Raw genomic sequence first — 18,113 nt, forward strand, 5'->3', positions numbered from 1 at the left:
CTGTAATATGTTAGAAAAAAAAAACTGAAATCTCTCTCAAACACAAGCTACTTCCAGGACAGCATCTACTGCAATCTGCTTTCTCCAAACTTTCCTAGAATATTTTATCTTTGAAACATATATGGATTTATCTCTTCTCACCCAGTAAAATTTATTTATTTAAAAGTTTTATATGGCCACTCATCTTGAGCAAATCTGGATGGCTTACAACAATCATAAAACAAATCAAGCCAATAAAAAATGAACAAAAATGGTCCATTGGGATGCTCAGTTACCCTCCTTCCATGTAGACATAGAAAAGTCATGCTATTAAGGTCCTGCTAGATGACCATATTTCAAGGACGACTTGGAAAATGCCCAACCCATCTGATCTAGGATGGGCAGATATTCTTGGGAAAGATGGTACCACAAATAGTCTGATTCCTTACCGTGTGGGGTTTTAAATGTGATAACTAGTACTTTGAATGGCATCTGAAACAAAACTGAAGCCAGTGCAGCTCTGTCAATAAAGATGTTACATGGGCAGCTGTTGTCTTCCAGACCAATTGTAACTTTCAAATAATCTTCAAGGCAGTCCCATGTAAAGCATATTGGAATACTCCAGGTGGGATGTCTATGGAGATTCATCCAGGTCACAGTTGTACCAAAGGTGCTTTTCCAAGAGGCAACTAGATTTTCTGGTTTTTCTTTGGGAAGTGAAACATCTTCAAAGAAAAACCAGGAGGTCCAATTTCCTCTTGAAAAAGCACCTTTGGGACCTTTCAGGTAACTAAAGTGTGAGTGACTGAGCAAGATCTCCAGGTCCAGGAAAGAGTGTAAATGGTTTACAACCCAAATCTATACAGATTCCCACCCTTAGATATGGCTGCCACTTGCTCATCAAGCCATGCATCCAGGAGGACTCTCAAATTGTGCACCCACTCAGTATGGAGACGTGCAACCCCATCCAGAATCATGATGATAAATCACCAGGCCCCGCTGACCCAAACAGTATGACTTGCTTGGCCCAGAGTAGAAAATAATAATTGCATATCATCAACATACTGATGATACTGTACTCCACGTTGTTGGATAATCTCGTCCAGCAATCGTGTAGTTATTAAAGAGGAGAGGTGAAAGACTCAAGTCCTGAGGAACCGCACATTGCAAGGCCCAAGGTTTGAACTTTCCTCCCTTATCAACATCAACTGGAACTGGCATAGAGAAAGAAGTAGAACCAGTGCAAAATATTGCCTCCCACTCCCAACCTCTGGAGCCAGTTCAGAAGGATAACATGGTATCAAAGTATCAAAAGTCACTGAGAGTTAAAAAGCTCCTGAGAGATCCAGGAGAGCCAGGACAGTTGTACCATCCCCATTGGGAGCCCTCCAAAGGTCATCAGCCAGCATTACCAATGCCATCTCAGAGCTAAACGCTGGCCTGAAAAGAATCCAGGAAATATGAGTCAGCCATTTCATTATTCAAGATTTAGTTTGATCATACTCAAAATGTTATTTCAACACATTCAAAATCTTTGGGTTTACAGGATTTTTCTTATCCCCATCTCATATCACACATCTTATTTTAGTTGTTAGTTGTGAAGTCGCAACCCCATGGACAACATTCCCCAAGGCCTCCCTGTCCTCTAACATCTTCTGGAGTCCATTTAAGCTGACTGCTTCAGTGGCTCCATCCAGCCACCTCATTCTCTGTCATCCCCTTCTTCTTTTGCCCTCAATCTTTCCCAGCATTCAGCTCTTCTCCAGTGACTCCTTCCTTCTCATTAGTTGGCCAAAGTATTTGAGTTTCATCTTCAGAATCTGACCTTCTAAAGAGCAGTCTGGGTTAATCTCCTCTAGATCTGACCGGTTTGATCGCCTTACAGTCCAAGGGACTCGCAGGAGTCTTCTTCAGCACCATTGTTCAAAGGCCACAATTCTTTGGCACTCAGCCTTTCTTATGGTTCAACTTTCACAGACATACATTTCAACTGGGAAAACCATAACCTTCACTATACACACTTTTGTTGGCAGGGTGATGTCTCTGCTTTTTAGTATGCTGTCTAGATTTGTCATAGCTTTCCTCCCCTAGAGCAAGCATCTTTTAATTTCTTGCCTGCAGTCCACATCTGCGGTGATCATGGAGCCCAGGAAAATAAAACCTGTCACTACTTCAATTCTTCCCCATCTATTTGCCAGGAATTGAGAGGGACGAATGCCATGATCTTAGTTTTCTTAATGTTGAGTTTCAAGCCAACTTTTGCACTCTTCTTCTTAACTTCTTATTTCTTTCCAGCTATCTCTCTGTGTCTCTTGAAATCAATTATGAAAAACAAAATCTTGGAAATACTTTTTTAAAAAAAATCATTATGGTGAAGTCAGTGTGAAAAAATGGGAGTGTCACCATCCTCTGGGAAGATAAAATAAAGAAGAGTGCCATACAGGGTTTCTTTAACTTCCCAGAGGGAAGACGACATGACAGTTTAATAAACCTACTAAATATTACCACAGTAGTTATATAACATAGTAAATATAATAAACAGACCATTCTGCCTCTTACTATGCTTGAATTTTAAGCAGTGGCCTTAGCACAGATGCCTGCGCTTGCTTGAAAGTGATTAATGTTGTTGGCTGTTTGCTGAAAAGTGTTTCCAGGATATTTCCCATGAATAACTTTTGACAGCAGGATTTTGGCAACCTCAGCCACCTGCTAAATTCTGCAGGTCATGTTATTCCGTCAGCTGGACTTCCTTAAAGCTATGTAGCTGCAAAGGGAAATAGTTCTGCCGAAGCGGAAGGCAGTCGGGGTCTCTCTTTTGGCTTCCATCAGCTTTCTATCTGGCAGGCACTGAGAACAGAGTGCGGACCTTAACAAGCTATTGTACGAGGTACAGCACACTTGCCAAAATACAAAAGGTACATATGACTTGCCAAATGTTTTAAAGCCGATCGTTCTGTGATCCGCTTCCTGTGATCTTGCCAAGCACGTTCATCATGCAAGATTGCAAATAACAAGGACATGTGGCACACTACATAAACCCCGCTTATAGCTTGTATGGGGGGTAACACCACTATAGTGGATATTGATTGTTTGTAGTATCATAACAGTCTCTTAATAGCGGCTTCAATTTCCTGTTTGTACTTAGCATGGTAAAAACTACCATAGTTTAAAAATGGAAAAAACTCTAGCCTTCGTGTCTGTGAGGAAAAAAAAAACATATGTTAGGGCTCTAAGGAAAAGCTACCATGGGTCCTGCACCTCTATCATTTCTCTGATGCTTTCATCTTTATTTCAATGCCAGTTCTTTATCTTGGCTGCTATAAGCACCACACCTCAGTGCCTGTAATCTCTACAGCTTACATAAGGATAAAACAGTGCTCTAAGTTTGTCTTTCTTCCTGGGCCAAATATATTTTATCAAAAAGTCATCCTTGCCAAGATTTTTTTTCCCCGCTAGAGGTTAAAATGTATTAAGCTGTGAAAATACTGAAAATGTAATTTATTTTTGTCTTGTTTGAGAAATGATTACTGTGAATTCTGTGTATTTCGATGTGCCCATCCACAGTCATGCAAAGAACTGAAGACAAGTTTACAGTTAAGTGTGCAATGAGGCTTTTATTAGGGAAAAAATGGGATGAGCTAAAATACAATAGCTGTCACTATTTGCATAAGCCGGTTTTGTTCTTTGACAGAAGCATTGATACTTCCCACAATAAAGCTGCCATATTACACCAGACTTCCTCCAGTGTACCCACTTGCACTAGCATATTCCCCTAGCGGAGATCAATTGATAGTTGTTTTTTTCATCATCATATTCTAAAATAATTTATGGGTATCAAATGAGTTGAAGAAACTGAAACTGGGACAGAAGAATTTCATTATTAAAGTATCATTCTCCATCTTACCAGTTAGCCAAAACATATATTCAGATCTAGATGATCTTTTAATATGTTACATCATTAATGATTTGTACACTATATATTGAGGGCTGTCCAAAGAATGCACAAATAGCATGGTCACAACTCAGAAAAAGGCTGGGACAACATGAATAGTTTAGCATTGTTCAGAAATAACAATACAATACAATACAATAGCAGAGTTGGAAGGGACCTTGGAGGTCTTCTAGTCCAACCCCCTGCCTAGGCAGGAAACCCTATACCATTTCAGACAAATGGCTATCCAACATCTTCTTAAAGACTTCCAGTGTTGGGGCATTCACAACTTCTGGAAGCAAACTGTTCCACTGATTAATTGCTCTAACTGTCAGGAAATTTCTCCTCAGTTCTAAGTTGCTTCTTTCCTTGATTACTTTCCACCCATTGCTTCTTGTTCTACCCTCAGGTGCCTTGGAAAATAGTTTGACTCCCTCCTCTTTGTGGCAACCCCTGAGATATATTGGAACACTGCTATCATGTCTCCCCTAGTCCTTCTTTCTATTAAACTAGACATACCCAGTTCCTGCAACCGTTCTTCATGTTTTAGTCTCCAGTCCCCTAATCATCTTTGTTGCTCTTCTCTGCACTCTTTCTAGAGTCTCCACATCTTTTCTACATCGTGGTGACCAAAACTGAATGCAGTTTTCCAAGTGTGGCCTTACCAAGGCCTTATAAAGTGGTATTAACACTTCACGTGATCTTGATTCTATCCCTCTGTTGATGCAGCCTAGAACTGTTTGGCAGCTGCTGCACACTGCTGGCTCATATTTAAATGGTTGTCCACTAGGACTCCAAGATCCCTTTCACAGTTACTACTGTTGAGCAAGGTACCACCTATACTGTACCTGTGCATTTCGTTTTTGTTGCCTAAATGTAGAACCTTACTCTTTTCACCATTGAATTTCATTTTATTAGATAGTGCCCAATGTTCAAGTTTGTCAAGATCCTTCTGTATCTTAAGCCTATCTTCTGGAGTGTTGGCTATTCCTGCCAGCTTGGTGTCATCTGCAAATTTGATGAGTTCCCCAGTTATTCCCTCATCCAAATCATTGATGAAGATGTTGAAGAGTACTGGGCCCAAAACAGAGCCTTGGGGTACTCCACTGCATACCTCCCTCCATTTAGATGCAGTTCCATTGAGAACTACATGTTGTTTTTATTTATTAAGAATTATTTTAATTATTAAGAATAAATTATTAAGAATAAATTTTAATTTCTGATTAATTAAAACTCTTCTTGGCTACCACTGGCTAGACTAAAAATCAGAACCATGAAACTAGATCAAGATACTACCATGGATGCTGATTTATGCCATCTTTCAGTTCATAAATTTTAAAAAAGTGACTTTTGGATTCTTCAAAATCCTATATAGGTGGTCTGCAATTCATTACTGCAATTTAGCCGGCAATTATGGCCATAGGTTGTGGTAGTCATTAAACAGGTCATCACATAACCCCATCTGATTTTACAAACACTGTGGTTGTTAAGTGGACTTATTGTTCACTGTAGGGCATTTTTTATTGGAAACTGGAAGTAAACACCGGTTTCTGACAAAAAATCTTACAAATCACTTACATGACTGTGGGGCATTGCAAATGTCTGTAAATACCAGCTGGCTGTTGAGTGCTCAAAATGTGGTCACGTGACTGTGTGAGGGATGACTTGGACATTGTAGTTTCTAATTTGGGTTGTAAATATTTCTTTTGGCGGGGGGGGGGGGGTCTGTTGCAACTTCAAATGATAAATAAGTGACCGGCTGTAAGTTGTGGACTACCAGTAGTCTTCCTTGAAGTCACATATATTGTCTACTATCATTCAGAGTGAATTGCAGTTTTGGGGAGATTCTGGGTTTGGCCTATTTCCATCTTCAGTTTTGGATGGGGTTGCACTCCCCCATTCCAGAGTGGGGATTATCTTAAACTCACGGCTCCTAGTCAATGAGCAGATGGCAGCGGCGACCAAGAAGGCCCTCACACAACTTTGCCTAGTGGGCCAGTTGTGTCTATTCCTGAATAAGATGGCCATCTAGACTATCATTCATGCTTTAGCCATCCAAGGGTTGGATTGTATATAGTGCTGTTCTTGTTCTATATGGAAGCTGCAGTTGATACAGAAGGTAACAGCACAAGCAATGGTTGCAATGCCATAATACGTTTATATAAGACTATCGTCTCTCGAGTTGCACTATTTGCCATTAGGCTTCCAGGTGCAATTCAAGGTGTTGACCATCATCTGTAAAGCTTTTCATGGCATTGGATTAGGTTTTTCTCCTATCTCCCATGGTTTCTACCCATCTGGTAAGATCATGCAGAATCAGTATGCCTCTGTCCCCTTCAATTACTTAACAATAGCATCTATTGGGATCCAATAGACTGTTGCAGCACCTGCCATCTAGGATGTTTTCCTTCTCCTTTCCTGTGTGGTATATAGTACATTCCATTCCTTCCAGAAGCTTATCAAATATCTAGGTATGCTAAAGCTTCTGATAAGAACAGCAGTAAAACCCAGAATTTTGGCTCTATTTTTCATGATGCTTGATGTGCTATCAAAACATGACATTGTTTCCATGGGAAATCACTTGAATCCCTGCTTGTTTTATAGTCTGTATAGACTACAGCATAAGTCTACTATTTATAGTAGCCAACGTACCATAAAAACAAAGCTGGTACAACCATTCAAAATAAGGGAGAGGATGTTCCACCCTACTTCCGCTCTTTGCTTGCCTTCCATGCCACAATGTCTATTTCTTTTTCAAATGCCTATTTGTAAACTAGAAATGTGTCAAGGTTTGTTTCCCTATTTTTCTTTCTAGGCAAGAAGTTTCTTAATAAAGTAAAGATGTCATGAAATCAACAAAAATGCTACTGAGGATGTGTGTTCAAAGACATTCCCATAACATTCAACCTTTTATCTGATTAAATTCCAGTAAATCCTGGATTTGGCAACCATTTTTATAAGCAAAGGAAGAGACGCTGGATGCTTAAGATTGTTTAATCGTTTTATTTCTTCCCCTCCCCAGATTTTAAAGTAGTTTTATGTGTTAATTGGATTTGCTGGCGACCTGGAGAAAAAAGCTGACAAGTTATGGACTAACAGGCAGAGAAACAAAAGCAAAACTTCATTGGTAATTTAGGCAAAGAATGTGCTGAGCCAGAAATTATTTAAAATACTCTTTTTAAAATATAGGTAGTTCTCAACTTATAAGTTTGTTTAGTGACCATTCAAAGTTACAACGGCACTGAAAATGTGACTTATGACCATTTTTCACACTTATGATCCCTGTAGAATCCCCATGATCATGTGATTTCCATTTGGATGCTTGAAAGCTGGCTCACATTTATGGGAGTTGCAACATCCTGGGGTCATATGGTCACCTATCTCAACTTTCTGACAAGCAAAATCAGAATCTGGTTAAATCAAACCATATTTATAATAACAACCATATTGATAATTTAACAATTGCAGTGATTCACTTAACAAATTTCTCACTTAGTAAAATGTGGCAAAACTCCGTTAACAAATTTCTCACTTAGAAACATAAATTTTGGGCTCAATTGTGGTTGTAAGTTGAGGACTTCCTGTAATAACTCAAGACAGCTAACATACCTAGTATTCCTCCTCCTCCTTCCTCCACAATAACCCTCTGAGGTGAATTGGGCTGAGGGAGAATGACTGATCCAAAGTCACTCAGCTGACTTTTGTGCCTAAGACTTGACCAGAACTCAGCCTCCTGGTTTGTAATCTGCACCAGTGACGTGCGGTGAGGTTTATGACTGGTGAGGCACTGACACAGTGCTGAGTTTCAAATATTTTTAGACTTGTGGACTTCAACTCCCAGAATTCCACAGCCAGGCATGCTCAGTTCCAATTTAAAGCGACAGCATTTGTTTTTCTCCTTTGCTCCTTCTTTCTTTTTCTTTTTCTTCTCCTTCCCCTCCTTCCTCCCTCTCTCCCTTCCTCCCCCTCTCTCAAACACACACACACACACACAGAAGTTGGATTGGACTATCTCTCCTACCCCTTCCCTCTCTCACTCACTCTCAAACAAACCCCCACACACACAAAAGTTGGATTGGATATCTTTTCCAGTGGCTTGAAAGCAGCTCCTCTGCCACCCCCGCCACCCCATTCCCCTGCTGCCTTTCCCAAACACCTCCACCATTGCAAATGCAGCCTGCTGTCTGGGTGGGAAATGCCTGGAACACAATAAAGCCCACCCACCACCTCCTGCTGGCAGGCTGGGGTGAGAGGAGAGGCAGAGAAGCCGGAGGGGAGCCGATCCGAGCCTTCCAAAAGAAAGAGGCTGGGGGGAAGTGTGTGTACTACAGCATGGCTCTTTGTCTGGCTTCCTGCCTCCTCCTATGGTCTCCTCAGTGCTCGCTTGTGCTCTCCCTCCCCAAGTGTAGTTTGATTGCAAGTGGAACCACGTTGCCTTTTCAAACTTGTAATCAGTGAAGCTGGGCTAGATTTTTATATAGTTTTATCCAGCTGTGTGTGTGAGAGAGAGAAATGAATGGGGGCCTGGAGAGGAAGTCACTACACTTGGGGAGGGAGAGCAGAGTCACCCACGGTGAGGCAGCAACTAGCTCAGCTTTTTCCTTTTACTTTTTTTTTTCATGATGAGAGTGGGGAGGCTGTGCCTCACTTGCCTCACCTGACTGCACGTCACTGATCTGCACATATATCTATCTCACTTGCCATCTTCAAGCTTGGGCTTAAAATGAGAACGGAGCTGCCGTCTTTCGTTGAAAATCTACGAATATATATATATATATATATATATATATATATATATATATATATATATGTGTGTGTGTGTGTGTGTGTGTGTGTGTGTGTGTGTGTGTGTGTGTGTGTGTGTGTGTGTGTGTGTGTGTGTGTGTGTGTGTGTGTGTGTGTGTGTTGTATTTGTACTGATAAATAAATAAAGGGAGACTAGTATAGATCTATTTCGAGCTAATTAGCTCTCATCAGCTAGCCATACCCTTACTGGGATTTGAACCTGGGCTGTATTATATATTAGGCAGGAGTCTTAGCCACTAAGCCACAGGCTCTCCACCTTATGTATGTGTGTGTGTGTGTGTGTGTGTGTACACACACAAACAAACAAACAAACAAACAAACAAACAAACAAACAAACTGGAGTCCAAAGTGGAGTCCAAACTGGAACAGCAAATTACTAAACTGGGGAAACAAATTAAACAGAAGAGATCCATCAAAAGTATGAAAGGAAATTGGGACAACCATAACAGGAAATTGCAGAGACAATCCAAGCTATGACATTGGGAAATGCCCTTGTTCTTGATGGTTTTCCAACTGAGTGGTGCAGTACAAAAGTTTTATAGTCTTATTAGTATCTAAGCATAGTTTATCAGTGTAGTTTCTCATTGTATTTTAATGCTGTTTTAACTTTGCAACCCTCGCCTATATTAGTGTTTGGATTCTGCAATCTATAAATCTAACTCAGTAGCAAAAATAAGTTAAGAGTGAACACCTATTCAGGCTGGATCTTAATGTTAAGAATTCATCTCAAGGCCTAACTTTACCAGATGACTTTTAAAAAAAAAGAATAAGAGGTGTTTTTTTTAAAACCTAGATGACTTGAAAATGCAAAGATGTATATCAGATTGGTGGCCCTGGCTTCAGTGGAACTAATCGGCCTTAAATCGGAGCAAGTTGATTTAACTGGATTACATATGAAGTTGCAAGTGAATTAAAAAGAGCATAAAAAGACTTGCTGGCACTGAACAGTTAGAAACAAAATAAAACAAGCTCCTGGCTTTAACTCCATGGAACACAAAACATCATCAATTGAACTAAGACAAAATGAGGTCAGGTGGGGTCACTGAGGATGACAAGGACTCCACCCAGGACTCTGTTCTATTTTTTTTTTTTTTTTTGCAAAGTAAAGCTTCAATCTTGGGCTTGATTTATTTGAGAATAAATTGCACTGTGCTGAACTGGATTTGCTTCTAAGAAAGCATGCAGAGGACAAAGCTGGAACACTGTAATGATAAACATGTTTATATATGTTAGAATCAGTATGACACACTGAGTAAAGTGTATCTAGCCAGCACTTGTGAATGTCAATAAATGTCATATTCCATGTTTATTTATTACTTTTTTTTAGCCCTAAATCTCATTGTGGCAACAGGAGCAACAGAAAAAGGAGCATATATTGCTTGGATCATTCCAGAAAGTTACAAATTATGTTCTCCTCACGCTGGTAAAATAAGCAAACTGACAGTTTGTCTGTTGTAGCTTCAGGATTTTGATTTCTCCCCTTAGCAGAACCACAATTTAATTTAAACAGGAACCACTAGTTATTAAAGTCTGAGGTATTACTCCCAGAGAGTTGCAAAAGGTATACACACTAGTCACAGATTAGTAATTTTTAATATAGCAAAAGAGAATGATCAAACAGATGTATTAATCAGGTTATCTATGTGTAATTTTAATTAAATGCAAATGAAATGAAATCGGTTTTATTTTTTATCCTTGTCTCATTTATGTTTTCTTGGAATGAGGTCTGCAACATGGCTTTTGGCCTGGAAAATTTACTTTTCCCTGACTCACATAGCAAATCTAAAAAAGAGAGACCAGAAGCAAGAGATGCAATTACAGTAATTCAGTACAGTAAACTTTTATTTGTATATATAGTTTAAAGTGGTTTTCAATCAGCTGCTAATAAATATATAAAACTACCGTAAATTCATACATGCCTTTAAAAAGCAAACATTTAAATATATTTAAGTATAATGTACATTTTTAAGTTAACTTTATATTGTTTTCTTTCTTTCTGCAATCCTGATAAATGGTAAATTTAAAGAATGAGATTTCTCTGCTACAGTGCGTGAGATTTCTTTTCATAAACTGCATTTCCCAAAGTATCCAAAGAAAAGAGAATGAATATTACTATCTATTTAATTCTATAGTGTCTAAATGTGTTACAGAAAAATGTTCCACATTAAAAAAACATATAAGGACAGCAACAATTAAAGCTTTACCTGATATAGTTCTATCCGTTGTTCTGATACACGAGCTTTCGGATTCTGTAAGCGGAACACTCTAAATTCTGCTTTCACTAGGTTGGAAGCATTTTTTTCCATCGCTGAGACGTCAAACCTCACTCTTCTAAAGTATGGGTTTTGATTGCTTGTTGAGATGAAATCTGCAAGAAATTAAAATTATAAAGACATTACTTTTTTTTTTACAGGCTGCTACATAAGACAGATCCCAGAAACAGTGACGGAAATGTCTGTAGGATGATAAAACTTCCAGCAATCAATTTTTATATCATTACTGTTTAAGCGGATAAACAAACATATGTGTTTGGTTACAGAAACAGCAGATTAATAGTGATCAGAAAAAAACATGCCCAAGTTTATTTCAGGGCATGCATTTAACCCTATTCTTTGAAAGTGACCGAGTATTATAAATTGGGACCTACTTATGATAATTATATTTTTAGAAATTATCCAAATAGTTCCATAGGTAAAGGTAAAGGTTCCCCGTGCATATATGTGCTAGTTCTTCCCGACTCTAGGGGGCAGTGCTAATCTCTGTTTCAAAGCCGAAGAGCCAGCGCTGTCCGAAGACATCTCTGTGGTGATGTAGCCAGCATGACTAAATGCCGAAGGTACATGGAATGACCATTGGCTTATCTGAAGGGTAGTTTTCAGTACGCTGCGAGGAGAGTCCAAGCAATGGGTTAAACTCAGCCAATCTGCCAGGACTGAATTGAAACTTTAGCCTCTGGTGTTGCCTTGACTTGTCAAATTTTCATGAAGGCGTGAAACTGTACGCGTTGATAAGAAGTCCAAACTAGTCCAAAAAAACCAACAGGTCCAATAAACTGTGATAGCAGATAAAGACCCCAGGGTGGGGTTGGACTCTCCTCGCAGCATACTGAAAACGACCCTTCAGGTAAGCCAATGCTCATTTTCCAGTATGCTGCTTGGAGAGTTCAAGCAATGGGACATACCCAAGCTAAATGTCACTGGGGCAAGCAGCAGAAGAGTCCAGGGTCTCTCCGCTGATATGGATCCCCTGTAGGACTCGCCTCCCAAAAGTCCCCTCCGCAGAAGCAAATCGGTCCAATTTATAGTTCTGAACGAACGGAGACAAGGAAGTCCAAGTAGCAGCCCTGCAAATCTCTTCTATTGGCGCCTGGGAGGCCCAGGCTGTGGTGGTGGCTGCGCTGTGTGTAGAATGTGTGGTGATATGGCATGGCACCAGTCTTGATTGCAAGACATACACGAGTAAAATGCATTCCCGCAGCCATCAACCAATGGTGGATGAAGAGATTTTACGACCTTGGGAAGCAGGTTGAAAAGAGATGAAAAGTGACTCAGAATGCTGAAAAGCAGCCGTGCACTTGATGTACTTGTGTAGAGTGCTGCGTACATCAAGCATGTGCCCCCTCTTCTCCCTTGGGTGTCTGGGATGTGGACAGAAGTCCAGGAGAATAAGCTCCTGTGCACGGTGAAACCAGGAGTTGACCTTGGGGATAAAGGAAGGATCCAGATGGAGCATTACTCTGTCAGGGCGAATCATGCACAAGTCCTCCCTAACCCACAGAGCGGCCAACTCTGAGATCTGTCATGCAGATGTGATGGCAATTAAGAAGGCAGTCTTAAAGGTCAGATGTTTCAAGCTGGCAGAACGCAAAGGTTTGAAGGGCGCAGAGACAAGAGACCGTAGCACCACCTCGAGTTCCCATGATGGGAACCTATGGACAACCGGTGGTCATAGGTTTGTGGCACCCCAAAGGAAGCTGCGTATGAAGGAGTGCTGTCCAAGTGATGAATGACTGTCAGGCGCTAGAATAGTCTACAAGGCAGCCACCTGGTGTCTGAGGGTATTTGGTGCCAGGCCCTGGTCAAGACCTTCCTGCAAAAAGTCTAGCACCTGGGGAACTGTCGCTGTGGTAGGCGTTAACTCATGCGCGGTGCATCATCTTTCAAAGGACCTCCAGGTGGAGTCGTAAATTCTAGTTGTAGCAGGTCTTCTGGATGCCTGTATGGTGTGTATAGCTTTGATGGAGAGACTGCCTCTGCTTAGGAGATCCCTCTCAAGTGCCATGTGGCTAGTTGTAGCTACTGGGGCTCTGGGTGTTGTAGAGCACCCTGGCTGAGAGAGATCTCCTGTGGGGGAATTTGCCAAGGTGGATTGACGGACAGACTCACCAGATTGGTGAACCAGGTCCTCCTGGGCCAGAAGGGAGCCATGAAGAGAACTTCTACTCTCTCCCCCAGGATCTTTCAGACCACTCTGGGCAGGAGGAGCAGTGGAGGGAAGGCATATAGGAGTCCCGGTGGCTAGGGGCAATGTAAGGAGTTGACACTCTCCGCCTGAGGGTTGTAAAACCTTGTGAAGAACCTGGGTAGGTGCGAGTTCTCCGGGGAGGCGAACATATTGACTACTGGTTGGCCGAACCTCTGTGACAGCTGATGGAACTCTGAATGGTTGATCGTGGCCCTGCTTAACCAATCCGCCTGGATGTTGTTCACTCTGGAGATGTGTTCTGCCTGAAGTGAGCCCAGGTAATTTTCTGTCTACCTTCCCAGGGATTCGGCTTCCGCCATCAAAGATCTGGATCAGGTGCGCCCCTGGCGATTTATCTGTGCCTTGGTCACCACATTGTCTGTGAGGATTATCACGTGATGACCCTGGATGCTGCTCTGAAAATGGCGCAGAGCCAACCTTGCTGCCCTCAGCTCCAGCCAGTTGATGCTGTGTGTCAGCTCGGTCGTGGACCACCTGCCTTGAGCTATCTGGTTGTGGAAGTGAGCCCCCAGCCAAACAGTCTGGTGTCCATCGTGAGATGGTCTGGCTCCCTGAAGAAGGAGCCCCTCGCTAGGGCAGAAGTCATTCACCAAACGAAGGATCGATGTACCTGAAGGGGGACTGGAATCGGTGCTGGTGAGTTGCTCCGTTTGGCCCTCTGGTGCAGCAGGAGATGCTACTGCAGGCGATGAGAGTGAAGCCTGGCCCAAGGTACTATTGACAGACAGGAGATCATTTTGCCCAACAGTTGGGACAGCTGTACAATCAGGACATCATGTGACTGATGAACTTGTTGTACGAGAGATCTGAGGGTCGTCATTCGGTCAGGAGACAGGGAGACCTGACATGCAACTGTGTCTATGATGGCGCGGAGATGCTGTAACCTGGTGGTTGGTATCAGATGACTCTTTTCTAGGTTGACAGAGAACCCATGGTCTTGAAGGACTGCCATCGTGTATTGCAGATCTAATGCCACTTGGTGGCGGGACGCTGACTGGATGAGAATGTCATCCAGGTAGCATTGGAGATGCACTGGACACGATCTGAGGAAGGCGGCTACTGCTACAAGGATCTTCGTGAACGTTCTTGGGGCTGATGACAGGCCGAATGGCAGGGCTCTATATTGGAAGTATTGGCCTGTGTAAAAGAACCTTAGTAACCTGTGGTGTGCCTTGTGGATGGGAACGTGTAGGTAGGCCTCCTTCAGGTCTATTGATATTAACAGGTCCCCTGGTCTGATGCAGCCCAGGATGGATTGGAGGGACTGCATCTTGGATCTTTTATACTCTATATGGCGGTTCAGTATTTTTAGATCCAATATGCCCCTCCAACTCCCTCCCTGGAATTATTTGGGACAAGGAATAGAATGGAATAAAACCCTGTCCCCTCGTGACCTGGTGGAACTGGTTCTATGGCCCTGATCTCCCTGAGGTGGAGGATCTCCTGTTCCATGAGAGTGGAGTCTGATGAGGAGTCCCTGGAAGGAGACCGATTAGAGGCTTGGGCCTGCTGTTGGGCCCTATGGAATTGTTTCTCCAAGGCCTTTTGGCGCCGAAGGGCATCCTTATATAGGCCTGGCCCCAGCTGCCTATCATGCCTGACTGATGGCCTTTAGAGCCTCCTTGACTGCCTTGCTAGCCTGCCTGGGGGACACCCTGCTGGTAGAGGGGTTAGTCTGGCTACTTTCCCCAGGGCCCTTTTCCACCATTCCAGCTATCTGGGTGACTGTAAGGGGCTAAGAGATCTTGACTCACCACCCTAGTGACCCTGGAACCAAGTCCTAGCGCTCTCAAGGTGAAGACACTGAAGGTGGCAGCCAGACAAATGTGATGGTTGTTGGAGTAAGACTGTGCGAGTCACTCATTCCCAGCACCACCACAGATCCAAAGACCATGAGTCTGACCACTGAGGCCAAGGAAGAACTCGAGCCACAGGGAAGCTACCCCAAACAAAGAGTCAGCCGGGGTTCCAGATAAGTAGTCTGATGCGGCGATCTGCTGACAGCAAGGCAGACAGAATGGCACCGGCAGGCAAAAAAACCATGGGGAAAAATGTGAAAACAAAATGGCGGCCGTGCCAAAAAAGGCACTCCAAAATGGCCACTGGAAGCAAATAAACAGCCTGCTAAGGCTCCATGCTAGCAGCCAGCTTCTACCAGCAAGCACAGACAGCAGCAGCAAAAACCCCTGCTGGGAAACGATCATGCAGGTGGAAAAAAACAGCACGATTGTGTGGGCATCGGAACTCCGAGCCCCTGCTAAAACCAGCAGTTGCCGCGACCTCCACAATGCTCGAACAAGCCCAGGACACTGTGGGAGTTGAGAATGGTGAGATAGGAGGGAAAAAATCAAGAAAGAGTACCTCTCCTCGCTCCTGCTCTTCCAGAGGAATAGATAACTGCAAAAAATGGAATTGGAGAGTCCAAGCAATCTGCCAAGAACTGAAGAGAAACTAAAACACGTCCACTGGGCTTTGACTGAATTGAAAATCTGGCAAGTCAAGGCAACACCAGAGGTGTGGCTAAAGTTTCAATTCAGTCTTGGGCAGATTGGCTGAGTTTAACCCATTGCTTGGACTCTCCAAGCAGCGTACTGGAAAACATTGTTATCTTCCCATCAAAGGTAGATCCTATTTTTCTGCTTGCATTTTTACCTGCTTTCGAACTGCTAGGTTGGCAGAAGCTGGGACAAGTAACGGGAGCTCACTCCATTATGCGGCACTAGGGATTTGAACTGCCGAACTACCTGATTGACAACCTCAGCATCTTTGCCACTGAGTCACCGCATCCCAAGATAGTTCTATAGTGGAGCTACAAACCAGTAGCTATTAGTTTGCAATGGCAATTTCAAACAGAAAAACTCAACCTGCCTCAGTTAGGCATCCCGGAAATGTACTGGGATTACAAATATCAGAATTTCCAGCCAAACTCAGTATGAATGATTTCATTTGCATTCGAACTAACCATAAAGAACCTATGTACGGTATCCCCCTAGAGAGCTGTTTGTTTCCTAACCTACAATAGTTGCACAAATCTTTTCAGAACCTGCTTTTGTTCCCAAGCCTGCGGTTAGGGGAATTGTCAAGCCTCTGTAAGTTTCTTTTCTAACTATTGATCTGTTTTTCCAGAGAGAATTTTTCTTCATTTTGTTTCTTATTTTTTGTGATGTAAGCTATCCAGTGTTGTTTGGAAGTTGAGTAGCTCTAAATCTAATGCAATAAATGCATCCGCAAACAAAGAAGTAAAAAAATATATATGATTGTCTGTACTTCACCAAGGGTAGTTGTGTGGCAACTGAGAGCAAGCGATTTGGTCGGGGTGAGTGAAGCAACAGAAGTACACAATCATATCCAGTTTATTTTTGTAATTAGCCATAAATATATGGTATTCACTACGGGTTGGAGAAATACTAATCATTCCCCTTTTTTTGCTTTGCTTTTAAAAATTTATCCCATGTGCCTCTCATACAAGTAAGGAGAGCAGGAGTTGCAAGGATAGTTTTAATACAATACAATAGCAGAGTTGGAAGGGACCTTGGAGGTCTTCTAGTCCAACCCCCTGCTTAGGCAGGAAACCCTATACCGTTTCAGACAAATTGCTATTCAACATCTTCTTAAAGACTTCCAGTGTTGGGGCATTCACAGCTTCTGGAGGCAAGCTGTTCCACTGATTAATTGTTCCAACTGTCAGGACATTTCTCCTCAGTTCTAAGTTGCTTCTCTCCTTGATTACTTTCCACCCATTGCTTCTTGTTCTACCCTCAGGTTCCTTGGAGAATAGTTTGACTCCCTCTTCTTTGTGGCAGTCCTTGAGATATATTGGAACACTGCTATCATGTGTCTCATAGTCCTTCTTTTCATTAAACTAGACATTCCCAGTTCCTGCAACCGTTCTTCATATGTTTTAGTCTCCAGTCCCCTAATCATCTTTGTTGCTCTTCTCTGTACGCTTTCTAGAGTCTCCACATCTTTTCTACATTGTGGCGACCAAAACTGAATGCAGTATTCCAAGCGTCGCCTTACCAAGGCATTATGAGGTGGTATTAACACTTTACATGATCTTGATTCTATCCCTCTGTTTATGTAGCCTAGAACTGTGTTGGCTTTTTTGGCAGCTGCTGCACACTGCTGGCTCATATTTAAATGGTTGTCCACTAGGATTCCAAGATCCCTCTCACAGTTATTACTATTGAGCAAAGTACCTATACTGTACCTGTGCATTTTGTTTTTCTTGCCTAAAGGTAGAACCTTACTCTTTTAACCATTGAATTTCATTTTATTAGATAGTGCCCAATGTTCAAGTTGTCAAGATCCTTCTGTATCTTTAGCCTATCTTCTGGAGTGTTGGCTATTCCTGCCAGCTTGGTGTCATCTGCAAATTTGATGAGTTCCCCATTTATTCCCTCATCCAAATCATTGATGAAGATGTTGAAGAGTACTGGGCCTAAAACAGAGCCTTGGGGTACTCCACTGCATACTTCCCTCCATGTAGATGCAGTTCCATTGAGGACTACAAGTTGAGTGCGGTTGGTCGGCCAGTTACGAATCCATCTGGTGGTGATGCTGTCTAACCCACATTCTTCTACTTTATCTAGTAGTAGGTTCTGTTTTTTTCCCCTTTTTTTGAAGATGGGAACCACATCAGCTCTTTTCCAGTCCTCTGGCAGTACCCTGGTGCTCCAAGATCTCTGAAGGATATAGTTCAGTGGTTCTGAGATCTCATCTGCCAGTTCCTTCAGAACCCTGGTATTTAATCCATCCGGTCCTGGTAATTTGATCTCATCTAGGGTAGACAGGTGCTCACTTATCATTTTCTTCCATATTTCAACTTGTGTTCCTAATCTGATTTTTGTGGTGCTGTTTTTGATAGGTTGGACTGTTTTACCCTTTTGTGTAAAGACAGATGCAAAAAATG

The 18,113-nt window shown here is 42.3% G+C and overlaps 1 protein-coding gene across 1 annotated transcript in view; it reads right to left on the reverse strand.

The window, feature by feature from the left end:
- Nucleotides 1-18,113, reverse strand: part of TGFB2 (transforming growth factor beta 2) — a 111,485-nt gene that overhangs the window by 15,693 nt on the left and 77,679 nt on the right. Inside the window, exon 2 of the mRNA XM_081945888.1 lies at nt 10,921-11,084. Within this exon, the coding sequence (XP_081802014.1) occupies nt 10,921-11,084 (164 nt within the window). The remainder of the gene's footprint in view (nt 1-10,920; nt 11,085-18,113) is intronic.

Source organism: Natrix helvetica, assembly GCF_964273705.1.
Source record: "Natrix helvetica genome assembly, chromosome: 2".
In the NCBI taxonomy this organism is placed as follows: Eukaryota; Metazoa; Chordata; class Lepidosauria; order Squamata; family Natricidae; genus Natrix; species Natrix helvetica.